The sequence below is a fragment of the Tiliqua scincoides genome, chromosome 3 (assembly GCF_035046505.1).
Source record: "Tiliqua scincoides isolate rTilSci1 chromosome 3, rTilSci1.hap2, whole genome shotgun sequence".
NCBI classification, from domain to species: Eukaryota; Metazoa; Chordata; class Lepidosauria; order Squamata; family Scincidae; genus Tiliqua; species Tiliqua scincoides.
The window spans coordinates 95,606,810-95,626,263 of NC_089823.1; the positions used below are offsets into that span (position 1 = coordinate 95,606,810).

The window sequence follows — 19,454 nt, forward strand, 5'->3', positions numbered from 1 at the left end:
TCCCAAGCAGTCCAAAAGGGATATTCAAGCTATATTAGGTGTTCTCTTCAGTTGTTTTCTTTGGGTTGCATTCTAAGATGGTTTTCTGCTCATGGAAGAAGCCTCATTTGCTTAAGGGGGTAGGGTGGAGTGACTTTTATTGATCTCCTCTCTGCTGCCTTCTGCATCCCCTGAAAACTTGTTTGTGAAGGTTGGTGGACCTGTAATAGTAGGTATATTTGGGGGAGGAGAAGCACGGAACTGCAGGGAGAAGGGAAGATTGCTGAAAATTTCCCCTCCTTTTGCAGATGAGCTTCTATGAGGAAATAAGACCTTAGGATACAACCTTTTATTATAATTTCATGTTTCTGCAGAACACATCGCCGCCAATTACTTCTGCATCTGCGCACTTAGTGAGGGGACACCACTCAGTGGGGTGACAAATCACTGCACTGGGTCAAAGATCAAGTAGTGATACCACTGGTAATTCTGCAGTCTTGAACTTGCTTACCTGGGAGTAAGCATAGTGGGAATTATTTCTGAGCAAAGATGTATAGGATTGCAGTGTAACATACCCTTTGAATGAGCAGTGACTTGTTCTGAGTAATCAAGTGCAAATGACATTATTTATTTATATTTATTTATTAGATTTGTATTCCGCCTTTCTCCCTGAAGGGCACCCAAGGCGGCTTTGACATTACAAATAATGGTCAAACATTTCTCACACCCACCTCTGTTTTTCATCATTTGAGGTGTGCTTAGTTATTTTTAAAGACATGGGCATCCAGGGCTGTTCACATAGTCATTTAAAATGAAAGGAGGAAATATCTGTAGGGCATCCCCCTGCATCAGTTTGCTTTTCACTTCCTTTTGTAGTTTTTTGAATCCTTTCTGTCATGTCCTCTTTCTTATACTCCTGCTCACATCATCCCTGCATAATTATTTTTTAAGGTACGATCAACAATTCTTCTGCAACTGTTTCTCTCTGCAGCAAAGCTAACCATTTCACTATGGGCCAGATGTTTCATTGCTGAAGCTGGAACAGCATATTCTTCCTCATTCATCCTGGCTCCCGTTCTATTCTGTTTCCCTTGTGCCTCTTTTAGACTGAGGGACATGTCTTCTTTTGTGTTGTAAAGCACCATTCATGCTGATGGTGCTGTATAAATAAATGGTTTTTCTTGCTATAATAAACCTTTGTTTCTGTATGTAAGCACTGGGGAAGAGGTCTTCATGGTAGGAGAAACCTTTGCTGTAAAATGGCGAGGAGGGAAGGTATGGAAGGTATCCCCTCCATTCTTGTAAACTTCCATAAACTGGCACAGGCAAAAGGTTTTGCATGTGTGCTTTCCTTGTGCTTTAAGAAATTATGCTTGGAAGAGGAGAGCAGCACAGTGCTCTTGATCTTGGCCAGCCAGGTCTGAGAGTTTGGGCGGCTTAAGGAAAGCAGTAGGTTTGTCTCACTTTGGCCTAGTACAGTGGTTTTCAAACTCTTGGGGAGAGTTTGAGCTGCTCTAAGTTCTTGTGGGGGTGGGGGGGAGGCAGTGGCACAATCCCCATGATCGTGCCGCTAAGGGGGGCTGCAGGGGCTTGGCTGCACGTACCTGAGCCTCCTGCAGCCTCCCAGAGGTGTGGGGAGCCCTGCGTGACCTTCTGCAGGGCTTCAGAAATGAAAGTGGAGTGATCACACTGCACTTCCGCATTAGCAGAGGTGGGGCGTGATAGCTTCACTTTCAAAGCTGTGGGGAGCCCTGCAGGTCGCGCAGGGCTCCCTGCACACCCGGGAGGCTTCAGGAGGCTCGGGTAAGTGTACCCAAGCCCTTGCAGCCCCCCTGAGTGGTGCGATCCTGGGGATCGCGCCGCTGCCTCCTCTCTGCCTCCAGGCTGCCCCCGCCCCTTAAGGTGAAAGTGGCCAGGGCCCACAGGCTGGGGTGTCTTGACGCCCCAGTCTGAAAAGCTCTGGCCTAGTACCATCCCTCATGGCTGCTTCAGAATTGAAGTGTACCAGAGAACCTTGAGCTTGCAGGAGAAAGCCACTTGGAATTTTGGGTCCTCCTTGGACCCAAGCCTTTCCCTTGTGTTCTTAAACTGATTGCTAAACTTTTCTGCCCAAGTGTTTATTCTGAATTTCTGAGCATTTGTGCTGTGAAGTTATCCACAATTTCCTTCATAACTCTTAATTTCCTAGTTCTCTTTTTTTAAATGAAAGATGGTTTTTAAAAGATGTGCTTCAAATATTTTTCTTGCAGTGAAACGCTATATCAGGAAAGGCATTCCGAATGAGCACCGTGCACTAGTCTGGATGGTTGTGAGTGGTGCTCAGGTTCACATGGAACAAAACCCTGGATACTACCAGAAATTACTTGAAGGAGACAAAAATGACAAGCTGGTGGATACAATTAAGACAGGTTAGTTTCTAAAGACACATGTATATATTTTGTTCTTTTAAACTTTCCTGTTTCCTTTGACTTTTCCTCAATTTGTTAGTCTCTGCTTTCTTATGGTCTCCTTTTGTCTTTGAGTTTTTAGTTGTATTTTTTGCTGTTATTATTCACCTTTTGTTTATTATGCTGCTGATTTTGTTGTTTACTGCCTGATTTTAACTTTTGTGGTTGCTGCTTTTATGATTTAATAATGTTATTGTATTGTTCTAATTGTGTTTTAAAAAAATTATAAGTCTCCTTGGACACCCTGATGTTAGATGGAGGAAGACAAAATACGGATTTTTAAATAAATAAGAGGCTGTATTCCAGCATTCCATACATAAAGACAAATGCAGGTTTTTGTGTATGCACTTCAAGACCTTTTGTCAAGTCATGGAACCATGAATGACTGATCTGCTCAGCCCTATTGACATATTTGGCAGAGTGCAATGTTGGTCTTGCCAGTTTCTATGTGTTCACCTATCAATGTGTGGATATATTCTTCTGTCTGAAGAAGAAATGTATAGTCGTAATCTCCTGTAATGTATAATTGTCATGCAGGCTTCACAACTAATAATAAAGGGAGGGATCAATAACATGCATTTTCACAGATGGAATAATGACAGAGCAGCCCTAAATATATGAAGTTGTGAACTGGCTCTGTGCTATAGTAACTTAGGTCCCAATCCTGTCCAACTTTCCAGTGCTGATTCAGCTGTACCAACAGGGTGGATGCTGTATTCTGTGGTGGCAGGGAAGTTGTGAAGGCCTCCTCAAGGAGGGGAACATCTGTTCCCTTACTTTGGGGCTGAATTGTGGCTGCATCAGCGCTGGAAGGCTGGATAGAATTGGGCCCTTTAGTACTGTTTTTAGAACATGCAGCAAGATAGACCTTTTAGAGCTCTATCTAAGTGCTCTAAAGTGAAAGTAAGGGCGCAATCCTAACCCCTTAGTACTTTCCAGCAGTGGCATAGCAGTGCCAATGGGATATGTGCTGCATCCTGCAGTTGGGTGTCACTCACGGAGGCCTCATCAAAGTAAGGGAATGTTTGTTCCCATACCTCAGAGTTGCATTACCCTTAAGTCAGTGCTGGAAAGCACTGACATAAGGGGTTAGGATTGCGCCCTAACAGTCTAACTTTAAAAAAAAAAAGCTGATTTATAAAATCTTCTGGTAGACATATAGCAAACATCTGAAAAATTGGTTGGCTGAAATCAGACTCCAAAGGTGAAATCTGACCTTGTTGAATGTGGCATGATGGAATCTGAAGTACTAATTGGATTGATGCAAGGATGTTAGCACAAAAAAAGTATTCTATTCATAAAGGAAACAACTAAGATGATTATTCAAGGTCCTCTTAACAGATTGTTGGGATTCTCCTAGAGCCTAATCCCTGAAGCGAGAGGTGTCTTTGGTCCTGGAAATAATACAGTGGGATTATGTTAAATCAATGGATACTCAGGAAATGAAATACAGATATGCAGAAAAAAGTTCAAGAGTTGAATTTGGAATAAGGATAGTATTTGTCAGATACTTATGCATGAGTACACATCCTATAACAGAATAACTAAAAATATAGTAACCTGTAGTTAGTTCTTGCACTTGTTGGACTCCCTGTAGAGGCTTATGAGAGTTCTCACATTCTTGATACTAGCTACACAAAAGCTCATCAGTGTGGCCTCATATTAGGATGTAAGTAGCACACTGATTACCATTTTTTCTCCCCATCATTAAACTACATTTTTATGTTTCCCTGGAGACAATAAGCTGCTCTATGCATTAGAATTGCTGCAGAATGAACTGGTGTCATACCCATGTTTCCAGTTTTCCATTTCAAATGCATAAAATGCAAGTGTCACACATGTGTATACATGCATCTTTAAAATCAGCATGTGAGTTCCTGGGATTGCACTGTTGTAAGATTTAAGTTCCCACATCAGTTTTCCTACCAGTCTGATATTTATGGGAGTATTTAAAACCAACTTTTAAATTTTTGTATGTAATTTGATGTTTTACAGTACTCTTTGTAAAAACGCTGTCAAATCTAGAATAGTCAACCTTTGAATTAACATAAGGGAGAATTAGGATTTGTTCATAATATTTTGCCTTTTTGAAACTTTTTTTAAGCAATATTGTAGAACACTGTCATTTCCTTGACCCAGGGCAGTGGTGATGGGTCACAGTGTTCAGAATTTAAAATCTCTTCTAAACATCAAGAGTCTCAACAATCCTTGAAGAAATTATTTGGCAACTGAGAGAAACTAAAGCTGACATCTTCAACCATGTGAATCCTCCCTTAGGTTGCTGCATTACATATAAATTTGTTTAGATCCAGTCTTTGCTTGATATATACATAATAGTATTTTTTTTTTTTTGCATTGCTGGAGAGGAAATCTATATCTGAAATGTCAGCTGTAGTATTTCTTCAGACTTTGAAAATAATGGATTGTGGAAATGCCATACTGTTGGGTTGATCAAACATAACAAAATGTTTGTTTTTAATGTCTTTATTAGAAGTTTTATGTATCATGTTTCTGTGTTCACTCTTTTTTCCTAGTTTATTTTAAAAATGCATTTCTCTAAAAAAAAAAAAGGATTAAAAAACAAACAAAAAAACCTATAAACTTAAGTGATACTTAAACTTAACTTCAGTTGTTCTTTGAATGACTTTGCTTTGATATTTAGCTTTGGGTGCAATCCCAACCCCTTATGTCAGTGCTTTCCAGCACTGACATAAGGGCAATGCAGCTCTGAGGTAAGGGAACAAACCTTCTCTTACTTTGAGGAGGCCTCTGTGAGTGACACCCAACTGCAGGCTGCAGCACAGGTCCTATTGGCACTGCTATGCCAGTGTTGGAAAGTACTGACATAAGGGGTTAGGATTGCGCCCTTAATTTCAGACTGAGGTAGATGCCAACAACAGTGTAGCACTTTACAACAGAAGAAAGGATACGTCCTTACCCAAAGGGTGACAATCTAGAAATACAGGTGTGCCCCCGTATTCACGGATAGCTGAATCCACGGATACAAGGGATCACCTCCCACCCTCCGTGCCTCCTAATGCTTTATAAGGTATTAAAAACCAGAGGTCATGTTTTTTTTGACTCTAGATCAGTCTGAGCCTGGCAGAGGGTGGAAGCACGTGGCCTCTGTCGATCTCAGAAGACTCCGGAGGCAGGGAGTCGCTTTGGAGGGGGCATGTGGTGTGGGGGGCCCTGACCCGATCCACAGATAAATGGATCTACGGATACGGGTGCCCCTTGTATACACAAGGAAGAGAATGAGGTCTTGCCGTTGACCTTTCACTTGCTTGGAGAAGGAGATTTTTCAAGATGTGGCTACATTTTCTTTTCTTTTTCTACAGCGGTAGTACACATTACGCTGTATTAGAAGAGGTTTTTGGAAAAAGAAAAGCAAATAGACAAACAAGCTTATTAAGAGGGGACTAATCATATGCATGAGTTCAGCAAAGCATAATTTTTTTCTGTTTAAGGCTACATTGGTCTGTTCTGTGATCTAAACTCTAAACTCGCCACTTCTGCACAATGGAAAAGCGATCCCTGTTCAGACCATTTCTTTCTGTTCCACCTCGGCATTGCGTGAAGTCCTTCTTGTTCTGGGGACAGGGATGCTCTGGGCAGTTGTGTCATTTGCCCGGCGTCCCAGAAGGCCACCCAGAAGGTCCCCCTAACAAGGGGAACTTCGCACAGTGCCGAAGCAGAATGGAGAGATCTGCTTGCTGCACAGAAAGATTCTACCAAACCCAGATTCCAGTCGCTGGCCTGGGGTTTGACCAACCCTGATCTAAAAGATAGGCATTCGGTGTTCTGTATAATTTTTGGTTTCTGAATTGCTGCAAGTAGATGTCCAGATAAGTAATACTTTGACCATGGGATTTGAACTCATGCCAGAGTTCCAGATTTGGCTCAGTGGACACTGGTTTGTTAATGAAAAACCATCTGTACATTAATTACTATTCCTTTCTTTTTGTGCATTTAGACATGAATAGAACATTTCCAGATAATGTACGCTTCCGCAAAACTGCTGATCCCTGTTTACAGAAGACACTCTACAACGTATTAGTGGCATATGGACATCATAATAAATCTGTAGGGTACTGTCAGGTATGTAGCCTTAAAAGCAACATGCACTTCCATGAACAATTTCAAACTAGACATTATGTTAAACCTGTTTGTATGGATGGGTTTATTTTTTCTTTCAAAAATAGCAGCTGTGGGGGGGAGGGCTGATGTAGATTGGGGCCATAGTAGAGGCAACTGGTTGAGGCCTTCTTTCCCCGGCCCACAGTCACAGTCAGGATCAAACTTCCACTGCTATTTTTGAAAGAAAGAATAAGTCTTCCAGTGCTAATGAGTGATGCAGCCTTTGAACAATGTAGGTTTCACGTAGTGAATGACCTTCCCATCGTTGTGTCTTACTAATTCTAGCATTCTGAATTTTAGCTGCTTTCTATTTCTAATAATAATTTGTGGCAGCAAAAACAAAAAATCTTGGAGCACTTTAAAGACCAACAACTTCAGCATAAACTTACATAGCCTTCAGTGCACAATCCAATACTCCCTTTGCCCTGTCTTTTTTATTTTGTGTGTTTATACAGTGGGCCCTCCTTATTTGCAGGCCCAGCATCTATGGATTTGATTATCTGTGGATGCCAAGCCTATGCCTGGAGGACCTCCCATGCACAACCAGAAGGGGCTTCTGTTCATGCCTGAAAGGTGTTCCGAGATTCAGGGAAGCTGTGTGCGGCCTTCTTGTGCCTCATAAGGCCTCCTAGATGCGACTGAAAGGCATTTCTGGTTTGCTGCCGAGAACTGCAAGTGCCTTCTGGTCGTATCTGGAAGACTTCTTGGGAGGCTGGGTGCAGCCCCCAGAAGTAATTGTGTCACCGCCTCATTATCCACGGAATTCAGAGATCCATTATTCGCTGAACTCTGTATTTGCGGGGGAGGGGGTTCTTGAATAGATCCCTTGTGGATATCAAGGGCTCACTGTATACTTACCAAGTAGAGGACAATATTTCACACATCTACTGAGCAGATGGAACACATACAATTTGTGAAATTATGAGCATGTGTTCCAGGAAATTCTTCCTGCTTCTCAGTAGTGTTTGATATATTGGACAGTTAACAGTGTTAGGAAGTGTCACTGTGAACTTTCTGTAAGAGGTAGACAGAATTGCTTTACTATTACGTGCTGTAGTACTACTAATGCTTTATGCTGACATGTATGATTAGTGAATGTGATGTTCCCTGAAAGCCTTCCAAGGGGCAGCGTTTAGTGCCTGCTGCTGTTTAGGTGCCAAATAGTCCCCTGTCACCATGGTTGCTATTGTCAAGCAAACTGGCAGGATAAGGTTTGAAACTGCATCCTCAGAATTGGAGGGCAAATCCCCCAGCAACACTGAACAGTTTTTTTTTTTTAAACAGCTGTTGGCTTTTTACAGACTGGGGGTGGGGAAGAATTGAAAACAAATGATTTTGAAGCGTGCCCTTCAGATGTGAACAGATGGTTACTGTCACTTAGAATCTGCAAGTAACAATTGGTCCTGTTTTTGAACAAACTGAAATGTTAGTTCCAGAATGAATTTGTGGTTTCCCAAGTTCTCTGAGTTTATGTGTTTTTTCCCCTGCTCGAGTCGAAATTAGCATTGTTCATAAGATGAAATCAACAAGTGGTGTTCATCTTTTTTACTGTTCCCTGCCATGATGAAAGAGAAAAATGATTGGAAAAAAGGAGCAGGGGGGAGTCCAAAGAAAAAGAGGAAACTAGAGAAGCATTCAAAGACTAGATCTGAATGAGCGGAAATGATACGGCTGTACATGAATGTTTTAATTTCCATTTGTCTGTGTAACCCAAATCATGTGTCTGATTTTCATGGCAAGAATTTCAGTACTTCTGTAGTGATAACGTAATGGACTGCTAATGGGGCAGTCACTTTTTAAAGTAAAGAGTCATTTTTAAAAATATTCTTATATTTAGTGGCAGGAGAGCAACTGTCTCTCTTCATCCCAGCATGGTGTCTTTCCCAGTGGCTATTGCTGGTGTCTCTTCAGCATCTTCTGCACTTCTGTGCAAACAGGAAACAATTTATTGATTAAGTTTTGCTATAGTAATTGCCTTTATAAACTACTTTTTGTTGAAAAGTGGTTTATAAATATTCTGAATATTAATGTACCTTATAACAGAGCAGCAGGCCAGAAATTACTTGTGACAGTTTAACTTGGAGTTTGAATGACATTGGTTCTTGTTTTTCATCATAATCTCTTGGCTCTTTCAAGACTTCGTTTGTCCATATGAAATTGAGCTAGAACTCTTAAGCTGCAATGCTAAACACACTTCCTTGGAAGTAAATCCCATTGAACACAGCAGGACATATGTCCTAGTAGACAAGCATAGACTTGCATTGTTAGAATTTTGTTCTTCATTTCAGGGCATGAATTTCATTGCTGGATACTTGATTCTTATTACAAGAAATGAAGAACAGTCATTTTGGTTATTGGATGCTCTCATTGGCCGAATATTACCAGGTATGTTTAAAAGACTCTCTGGCTGAACTGCTTCAGAACCGGTGGTGGACCTTGGGGGAGGGCAGGAGGTGCAAAGCCCCAGGTACCAGGAATTTAGGCGCCTGGGGGTGGCACTGTGACCCACCCCCCACCACTGACTTTTAGGTGGTCAGAACCTGTGCCGACTGGCTGCAGGAGCACAGCAACTGTTGCGCGGTTCTGTGCCAATCTGAGGGCTGTCCTCTTCTCCTCCCCTTTCTTTAAAGTGATCAGTGATGCCCTCTCATCAGTGATGAACCAAGCCTAGAGTGGTTGCACTCCTGCAGCCACTCTAGATGTGGTTTCCGACCACGTCTGAGGGCTGTCCTCCTCTTCTCCCCTTTAACGAGAGGGGAGAAGAGGAGGGCAGCCCTCATAATGGCCAGGGAGCCTGTCCAGCAGGAAGTGGCATGATTTCAGAGGAAGTGCATTTTGGAGGAGGCGCATGCTGCTTCAATCTCCAACAGAGCTATTTGCACTGCTTCTAGTGGCATAGAAAGCTCCTTTGGAGCTTTATCGCGCTGCTGGAAGGTGCCCAGAAGGCAGGCAACACTTGCTTCTTGGGCGCCTTCCAGTGGTGTGAAAAAGCTCTGTTGAAGCTAGAAGTGGCGCAAGTGGCTCCTTCAGAGTCTGAGCTGTCCTCCTCCTTCCCCCCTTTCTTTCAGAGGGGGAACGGTGCGCTGGAGGTAAATGTGGTGGCAATGATGGCACCGCAGTTACCGGCCTGTGGCCCCTGGTGTGGAAACTTTCACTGCCACTGATCAGAATGACATGTGGAAGTTTCTCTCCTGGGGTTAACAGTAGCTTGTTGCAGGGAACAGATACACTTTCTTCAGTATTATGTTGCAAGAGCATAGGATTAAATATCCTTTCCCTAAGTGCTGTGGTCCCCTAGTTTAGAAAAACCGCACTTAGAGGATCAAACTACATAATGTGCAGTTTGTTACATTTTCTGTGTTCAAATTCAGTGTGCTAAAATTAAATAGAAGAAATCATTATGCTGTTTAAATGCATACTTTTTGCTTTCCAGGAATCTAATTGTGGTGTTTAAAAAAAAAAAAAAAAGATTAGCGAATATAAAGGCTGCTTCAGACACGACAAAATTCTTGTATGGAAGTCACTTCTGTATAGGAAATGGCAATCGCGCTGATATATTTCATTGCATATTACACTTTTCAAATGCACCAAAATACACACTTTTGCAATTTTCACTTGTGATGACCAGCAATTTGCATAATATTTTTTGGCATGGATGCTTTATTCTTGTGTTTTTATTGCTTTAAAATTATTATAAGCTGCCATGATTCCCATCCCAGGAAAAATCTATTAAATAAATAAATGCCAATAAATTCTAATCATGTGGCTTACAAGCGAACATACTGCTAGCATAGTGGGTCCACTTCCTGTATTGGGCAATTCCCACTTTCAATGGGGGGAAAGATGACTTTCCTTCTACTTGTTTCAATTCTGAGCTTCCAGCTTGCTATTGTTCTCCTGCTCCCCTTTTCACTGAGGTTTTCTGAGTAGTATTGGTAGCAAATGAGCGGACTATAAAGACAGTTTGGAGCCGTCAAACTTTCAGTGAGCTGATAAACTTTGGCTATATTGCAGCAACTGTTACCCTGCACATGCCCGATCTCGTCTGATCTTGGAAGCTAAGCAGGGTCAGGCCTGGTTAGTACTTGGATGGGAGACTGCCTGGGAATACCGGGTGCTGTAGGCTTATACCATAGTCTTTCGAGACTGAAGGTTGCCAACCATATCACTTCAGACTATAGATGAGAGAGGTGGGGCTATTATATGATGGAATGCTTCTCCACACCAAATAAATCAATCCTTGCATACACAAGAGTAGATGTTGGGGAGAAGGATTCCAGTCTAGCCTTCTTTGTGACATGTAATATTCTACATGCAGGGAGCACAGGGTGGAATAGAAGAAGGGTGGTCCTTGGTCTAAAGCTGTATAAAGCTTTTTTTCTTGCCACAGGGGAAAGCAATTTTTCCTTTTGTTGAGGAGGTGTGTAGAATAGTGGAATGATTGCTCAACTAGGGGTGCAATCCTGACCAACTTTCCAGCTCAGAGATAAGGGCAATGCAACTGTGAGGTAAGGGAACTAACATTACCTTATCTTGAGGATGCCTCCATGACAGCCTCTCAATTGCAGGATGTGGCACAGGCCCCAATGGCACAAGCTATGCCAGTGCTGGAAAGTTGGTTAGGATTGCGCTCTAGGCCATCTGTGGTGGTCCCTCTGGTCTCATTTACTTTTGTAGATAATATGGCACTATGTGTAATGTTCAATGTGTGACCAGAGTGGCAGGGATGTTGGTCAGAATCCTAGGTTAGATCTCGACTTGGCCTTGAAGTGGCTTTAGGCATGAACCTAACTTACAAGATTATTGTGGGGATGAGAACAAGTCCCATGTTTTTCTGTATGAACATTTGACTTCCTTGGAAGAAGGTCTGGATGCAAGTATGATGAAATTCCAAAAAGAACAATTAGCTAAATGAGAACACTTAAAGTAGAAGCATCTTTCAAACATCATGATGTGTGAAAACGTGAGCACCAGTTATAAAGTATAAATGCCTAACTAAGGAGTCCTTGTGTAATTTGAAGCAGGCCATGACTCCCCCTCTTATGTCTGGATATAGTAACTTCCTCATTTATCTCTTGATTAGGAATTTGTGCTGGAAAAAAAAAAAGATGACAGTCATCTTGTGTATGAGGTAGTGTTGTTCTGCAGTGAAGCTGCACATTCATTTCCTTGATCAACTTTTTGTTTGGCCATTACTGAGTTTAATTGTGTGGACTTTGTTCTGGTTTGAAATAGTCCTAAAGATTGCTTAATAAGAACGCAATTTTTACAAACAAGATTAGTAAGAAGGAAATGGAATTTCCATTCACCTTTGATGAAAAGTATTGAAACTGTTAGATTTCTATCAGAACAGCACCATAGCATAGATGTTTGGGGTACAAAATAAATAGTAAAAAAGGGTGATGCTTATTTGACAGATTAAAATACCACTTATATCAAACCTTTTGAGGTTCAGGATATTGGCATTGCTGTAATGATTCTGGAAGTCTCTGTTGTGGCATTTCCAAAAGTAATTCCACCATTGTAATACCTTCTCCTTTTCTGCTTGGTCAAACTTTGCGTAGTGCTTTTTAGTCATATGCAAAACATTAGCTAAAAGATGGTGCTTGGACTTTTCAGGATGTGAGAAGGTGTCTCTTCTCCACACCGGTCACCTCACCAAACAATTAACAGTGACTACCTTAAGATAGCCATGAAAGTTATAAGTTATATAAGCCAGTTGTGTTGCTGGGGTTAAGTACATTGATGACCTTTTAAGTAGAAGGTGTCATGGAGATTTTGTAGACCTAAATTTAGAGAGTCTCATGAGTCTGAAATACTCTTAGCAGCAATGAGCTAGTAGAGAGTTCAAAGGTGTTGGGACAATGTTTTCCTGTTTTAACAGGCTATCTTATTTTTTCCGTCGTAGTGTAAATCTGCTTACACCTTTCCTGAAAATTCCATCTGTGTTGAATGTAGTGAGGGAGTGATTTAGATAATGCTGTTGTGAGCATTATCAGAAGGTGCCTTTGAACAAGTACACACCCCTATTATGTGTAATATAAGGCCATGAGAGGAAGCTTACAGTTAAGGTGTGAACCTTTCCCAACTTTCACATTATATGGCCTGAAAATAATATTTGGAGGGTGTGTGACATTGGAATACAGCATTCTGCAGGGTGCAGCTTGCTCTGTCCTGAAAGTGTGTGTGTGCAAAATCAGGCAAGTTTATTTTATAATTATTTGAGCTATGCTTTTCTACTTGTCATAAATTATTCTGAAACAGATTATTGAATAACCCTAATTATTCAATAACAGATGCCTTTTATTGAATTTAAGCAGACACTTGTACACAATGTTCCCAAAGATAGACCTTAAACCTCTATACGCTGTTGATAAAGATTTAAAGCTATAAAAAGTTGAGGAACTGTGGTCCTATTTTTGGAACTTCTTTCTAATCCATTTGTGACAGAGGATAAGGTTACATGGTCATTGTCTTCCTTACTTCCTGTGAATCTCATTATTGCTTAATATCACTAGACATTACTTTGTCATGTTTGCATAATCGAAAATATGAATATGAATCAGTCTTTAAAAACCCAACTGAGTTTTGTCTCATCTGTCAAACTGTTTAAAAAATGTATTCATTGCATTTATAACCTGCCCTTTCTTGAAGAAGCTTAGTGCAGCATATGTTTTTCTTCTTCTGTGCTCTCCTGTTTTTTCATTAAAACAGCTTTGTGAGGTGGCCTAGTTGAGAGATCCACAGCTGAACAAAATGGGACTGACTTCTGAGTCAGCATGGATAGGATTGTGGAAGAGGAACCTTTCCTGCCGCTGTCCCCAGTCTTTCTCTTTCTGCCTCTGTTTTATGTGGGGGGGGGGGGAGAGAGGTAGAAGTTGACTTTAGTTTGGTGGGGGGGGTTAGGACAGGTCAGATAGAGCTGTTTTGTTCAAAAAGCATTAACTGTTTGTGCATGTGCAGCAAAGGAGCCTAGTGCTTCTGACAATCCCCCCCCCCACAGGCTGCTGCTTCTCAAGAGCCGTGCATGCACATACACAACTCCCTGGTATCTTTAGCCATGCTTTGGAAGACAAGCTATCTGTGAAGGAACTCATTGGGATGTGGAAGAAAAAAAATTGCTTGAAAAAAGGAAGAAATGTGTTTAATGCAGGCATTCCCAGCTAGAAGACTGATTCAAGTGGAGATAAACTGTGAGCCTCCTTCCCCACACTTGGTCTGTAATCCTATATGCACTTTCCTGGGAGTAAGCCCCTTTGAACGCACTGGGACTTGTTTCTGAATAGGCAGCATAGGATAATAAAAACAGAAGGCACCTCCCCTCTCTTTCCAGTAGGTAGAGGATTGAAATGCTGTTGACCTGCTCCATCAGGTTCTTCTCTTCCACCCCCCTGATCCCAAGCATAAGAACAAGCAAAAGCTGCTTTTCTTGCTGTCTCTCCTGTTCACCACAAGAAAAAGGGAGAGATGGCTGCTCTTTAAAGCCATAAACAAGGAGAGAAGGAGCTGTGGTGAAGAAGGGCTCTGCCAGCAGCCAGTCTAGGATGCTGCCTTACCTTTCAGCCTCATGGCTATTAAGAACCATGTGGGTTTTTCAACCATATATTCAAAAATCCACATGGAAGAATCCAAACTTGTAGATTAGGAGATAAGACTAAGAATAAGAGGAGATAAGGAGATAAGACTAAGACTTGTAGATAAGATTTATTTGTTAACTTTTTAAATTCTGGACTTCACAACCTTTTTGTAAACGCGATCGGAGTAAGCGCACTGTAATCATCATAGTGGCAGATTCATTAATCAAATCTGTCTTCAAGGTGCCTGGTGCATTAAGCCAGCGGATCTATGTATAACATAAAACATATAACTAGGAGTATGCAATTCAATTCACAGCAGAGTAACAAACAAGTAATGAGAGTGAGCACAGCTACACAATAGTTGCAACCCTGTTTGCTCAGAAGTAGACCCCATTGCTTTTTATGCATGGTGTTCTTAAGTAATGATTCACCGAATTGTAGGCTTGGATTTCGTTCAGCTGAAAATGAGGATTACATCCTGGTGTTTAAAAAAAACAACCAGACTTCTGCTAAACATTAGCAAAATGGAATGAGTGTGCAGAAGGGTTGGGTGTGATTCTGCCAAAGAGAATGAGACACGCTTGATTTAAATGGAAGCTTTGAGCCCTTGCTTACTTTTTTCTCAGGAGAACATTAACCTTGGCTGCAGCTTGTCCTGGAACCTGGTTGCCCTGTAGCCTGATTGAAAGAGGGGAAAGAATCTGAGCCTCTACTGTTTTTGAAGAGATTAACAAGGTTCTTATGTAGTTGTCGGCAACCTTCAGTCTCGAAAGACTATGGTATCGCGCTCTGAATGGTGGTTCTGGAACAGCGTCTAGTGTGACTGAAAAGGCCGATTCGCGAGTGACAATCCCTTCCACACCGGGAGCAAGTGCAGTCTGTCTCTGGTCTGTCTCCCTGGCTATGGGCCTTCCTTCTTTGCCTCTTTGCCTCATACTGTTGGCCAAGTGTTTCTTCAAACTGGGAAAGGCCATGCTGCACAGCCTGCCTCCAAGCGGGCCGCTCAGAGGCTTTCCTTGCACGAGTTCTCCATAGAGGAGATCCTTTGGGATCCGGCCATCATCCATTCTCACGACATGACCGAGCCAATGCAGGCATCTCTGTTTCAGCAGTGCATACATGCTAGGGATTCCAGCTCGTTCCAGGACTGTGTTGTTTGGAACTTTGTCCTGCCAGGTGATGCCGCGGATGCATCGGAGGCAGCGCATGTGGAAAGCGTTCAGTTTCCTCTCCTGTTGTGAGCGAAGAGTCCATGACTCGCTGCAGTACAGAAGTGTACTCAGGACGCAAGCTCTGTAGAACTGGATCTTGGTATGTTCAGTCAGCTTCTTGTTGGACCAGACTCTCTTTGTGAGTCTGGAAAACGTGGTAGCTGCGTTACCGATGCGCTTGTTTAGCTCGGTATCGAGAGAAAGAGTGTCGGAGATTGTTGAACCAAGGTACACAAAGTCATGGACAACCTCCAGTTCATGCGCAGAGATTGTAATGCAGGGAGGTGAGTCCACATCCTGAACTATGACCTGTGTTTTCTTCAGGCTGATTGTCAGTCCAAAATCTTGGCAGGCCTTGCTAAAATGATCCATGAGCTGCTGGAGATCTTTGGCAGAGTGGTGCTTATGTAGTACTGTGTGCTATTTTATCCCCTTTTGTGTAATGGAACAGCCCTGAGGAAGGGAAGAGAGAACTTAGCAATACTCTGTGTTCTCTCCATGTCCTCTTGGTCTCCTCTGGGCTTCTCCTGGCTGCCAAGACATGCCTGAACAGCCCTGACCCCTGAGTGAGCCGCAGATAAGGTGAGGAGATGATCTATGCTAGATTTATTGGCAGAAATTTCTCGCTTTATAGGCGAGTATCTATGGTATACTTTGTGTATGAAAATACTCTCACTTTTATTGTCATATTGCTGGACTAATACTGTATGTTAAATACTGTGTCAACATTTCTGTGCAACAGTTTCCTAGAAAGCTTTCATAAATGGTTCCGAACCATTGTTGATACTAAAACTACTGCTTCATTAAGTGCAGGTTTGACACAGAAATAAACTGGTTTCAGCCTCTCTCTTACTGCTGCAAATGTTTAATGAATGTCAAACACCACAACTCACTTGGTGTCTGACAGAACCTGCTGCCTTGCAGATACGTTATTATTTTTGGCTGGTTCCTTTGAGAATTGAACAGCTTTGTATACAAGCATGGGATTTTGGATATCACATGGCAGTGTGGATACTTCAAATTCTAATTGATTAGGGCCAACAACAACCTTTAGTGACCATACATATATAGCTTGAAATGGAAAGCAAAGAAATGGCAAGACAAAAAGGGAAACAGGTGATGCAAGAAATGGGATATACAGTAGAACCTTGGTTTCCATATTTTTGTATTTAAATACCATTAAACTGAGACCCCAACATCCGTGTTGTGTCGGATTCGCAGATGGTGGCATCCTGAGATGCCAGAGTCCCACTGTATCTTCATTAGGCATTTTCACAGAGAAAAGATGACCGGGATTAAAGTCAACAATTTTACATACTTTTATTTTTTAACATTTTAAAAGCAGGACAGAGATCATTATGATCTGATTTGTGTTTGCATCAGGAGAGGCTGTAACTCAGTGGATAAGCATCTGCCTTGCATGCAGACATTCCCAGGTTCAATCCCCAGGATCTCTAGGCAAGACAGAGAGGAAAAGAACTCTGTCTTAATGCCTGCTAATCAGTGTTGTCAATATTGAGCTAGATGCACCAGTGTCTGACCCGGCAGCTTCCTGTGTATTTTTCAGGTTGGGTTTTTCTCTCCCAGGCCACTTTGGAATAGGCCTATTAATGTTTGTGCCATTGAACAGATTTAGTTACATTCAGGGCCAATCCAGCACTGATGTAGCAGTGTCAATGGGGCATATGCTGCATCCTGTGGTGGAGGGGCAGTCATAGAGATCTCCTCAAGGTAAGGAAACATTTGATCCCTTACCTTGGGGCTATATTGAGGTTGCATCAGTGCTGGAAAGTTGGATAGGTTTGGGCTTTCAATGTGTTTCTGTGGTGTGTGCAAATCTTTATAGCCCCTTTTTGAGCAGCTTCTTCCTGGTTCTAGAATGAGGGAGACATTGTCCCTTTGCACAAGTTTGTAGCTCTACAGCTCAGTCCATAGGATTGGATATCTTTGTACTGGCCCATTAATGCATGTCTGGAGGACTGCCTACCTCCATATGAGCCCGCTCAAGTTATGAGATCATCATTAGAGGCTCTTCTCTTATGTGTTCTGAGGCGCTATGGAAGTCTGCCTTGGTGAGGGCACCTCAGCTAAGGAACTCCCTTCCTCTTACCAGCTTGCCTGGTTCCAGAATTAGAGGAAGGGGAGGGAGGGAGGTCTGGAAGACAGGTTGGAGCAGATTGTCTTGGTTTTGGCAGTGAAGGAAGAGGCAAAGTCCTGGGCAGAAAGTGAGAAGAGGTGAGACTGCAAGCCAGACTTTGGCAGCGGACTAAAGTAGCAAAGCTGTTTTGAGGATTCTTAGAATAAGGAACGCTTAGAGAAAGGGAAAACTCATTCTGTGTTTTCATGCTATGTATAATAAACTGTTCAGTGTCAGGAGCTGATGGTAGAGAGATGTATTGTACTGAAGTGTAAATTGAAAAATCTCTTAATTCACAGCCAGCTTCCTTCAGACCAGTGATCATGGGCAGGATACTTCAAGAATAGAATGTCAGTCTAGTATTTCTGGCTTCTTGGAATGATGCCCTGATGTTCTTGCAGAACTTGGCATTAATTTTCTGCTCTGGTCTCAGAGACTGAAAGCAGCAACTGCTGTTCCCCTTTAACAGATCAGATAATCACAGGAATGTAGAGCCTGGTGTATAGTGATCTATGCCCAGTCCCATAGCTCCCCCTCGTGGCTTCCTTAAGGAAGTGAGTTTCACTTGGTTGTATTTCTTTCAAATCTATGTACAGTAATTCTGACAGTGGTTCCCCAGCTGTGCATCCGTGGCCCACCAGTGGGTCCTGACTCAATTTTTGGTGGGTCACAAAACTGACAATTAGACTAGACTGTATAGACAGGACGATTAGATTAGACTATGTGCATTAAGGTTAAACAATCTGCTACTTGGGGGAGCACTATGGCCAAATAACCTTTATAGTCACTGAGCTTATTAAAGGAGGGTTTTTTCTTTAAGAAGGTGGGTCCTGATGCTAAGAAGTTTGGGAACCACTGAACTAGGAAAACAAGGCTTGTGGTGGGATGTAGACTTTGGTACCTGACCTCTCTTTGTGATGCTGGACTAGAAGGACCTCTCTGTGCTTTCTGTTCCAAGGTGTATGGTGTTCTCTGCATCATATCATAGTGGATGGGCTAGTGTCTAAGGTCAGTATGAACCTGCCCAACCTCTTTGTGATCCAGGTCTCTGACCAGTGTCTGTTGGAAAATGGTGGAAGGAGGATGGTAACGAGGAAGGGGAACTTTTGTTGTAGTATTGTCACAGTTGTGGAATTCCTTCTCAGGACAGATTTGATAAGTTTCCTGCTTTCAGACAGGCTATAAATAAAAAAAATTAGAGAGGCATTTGATGCATGGTGTTTGCTGCTTTATTATTGTGTACTTTTATAATTATTCTTAGTATTTGTTTTAGTATCTTTTGTGCTACTTGGAGTGCATATTAATGCAGAAAATCAGGATAAATGTTGAGTTGCTTTCATAATCTTGGTAATACTGTGTTCCACATGCTAGATGCCTGTACTGGTCTTGGAATGTGCTCAGAGTGATCTCCAGAGGGCCTGTGGGCTAATGTGGTGATCAGAAACTCCTTCCAGGGATTGGAAACGTCTGCACTTCCTTGAGTTTTGAAGAAGTTGGAAGTGGGAGAGAGTCTTTCACTTTGTGCTGGGCAGAAGCAAAAACAAACAAATAAATAAATAAATATTCCTGAAGTTGTCCAGCACATGGCTAGAACATGGTGAATGGAGAGTCTGTCATTTCATGCTGTGCTGTGGAGACACTTGGAAGCAGTGAAAGAATCCTCCACTGTTTCCAAAGCCTGACAGGAAGTGAGAAATCTACTCTTTCCTCTCCCGAGATCTTTGCAAACGCCAAAGGACTTGGGGCTGGGGGTAGTTTGTGGAGACCACTAATCATGGTTAGCTATAAAAGTTAGCCAAAACTTTTGGGCCCTGCTGAGATCTCCTTATTTTTAACAGTGTTGTGTACCCTTGGAACATTCTGTGGTCAAGGCAGTTATGGGTACATGGGGATGACATACACTGGAAGGTAAACCAAAAAGGTAACACCAGAGTTGCCCTTAGCTGCAACCTGTTTCTCTTCA

General features: G+C 42.2%; 1 protein-coding gene and 1 pseudogene across 1 annotated transcript in view; both read left to right on the top strand.

The window, feature by feature from the left end:
* The window catches only part of GRTP1 (growth hormone regulated TBC protein 1), a 33,206-nt gene that overhangs the window by 7,575 nt on the left and 6,177 nt on the right, over nucleotides 1-19,454 (top strand). Inside the window, exons 3-5 of the mRNA XM_066621674.1 lie at nucleotides 2,229-2,387; nucleotides 6,403-6,527; nucleotides 8,855-8,951. Coding sequence (XP_066477771.1) covers nucleotides 2,229-2,387; nucleotides 6,403-6,527; nucleotides 8,855-8,951 — 381 coding nt within the window. The remainder of the gene's footprint in view (nucleotides 1-2,228; nucleotides 2,388-6,402; nucleotides 6,528-8,854; nucleotides 8,952-19,454) is intronic.
* Nucleotides 10,573-10,692, top strand: LOC136647185 (5S ribosomal RNA; annotated as a pseudogene).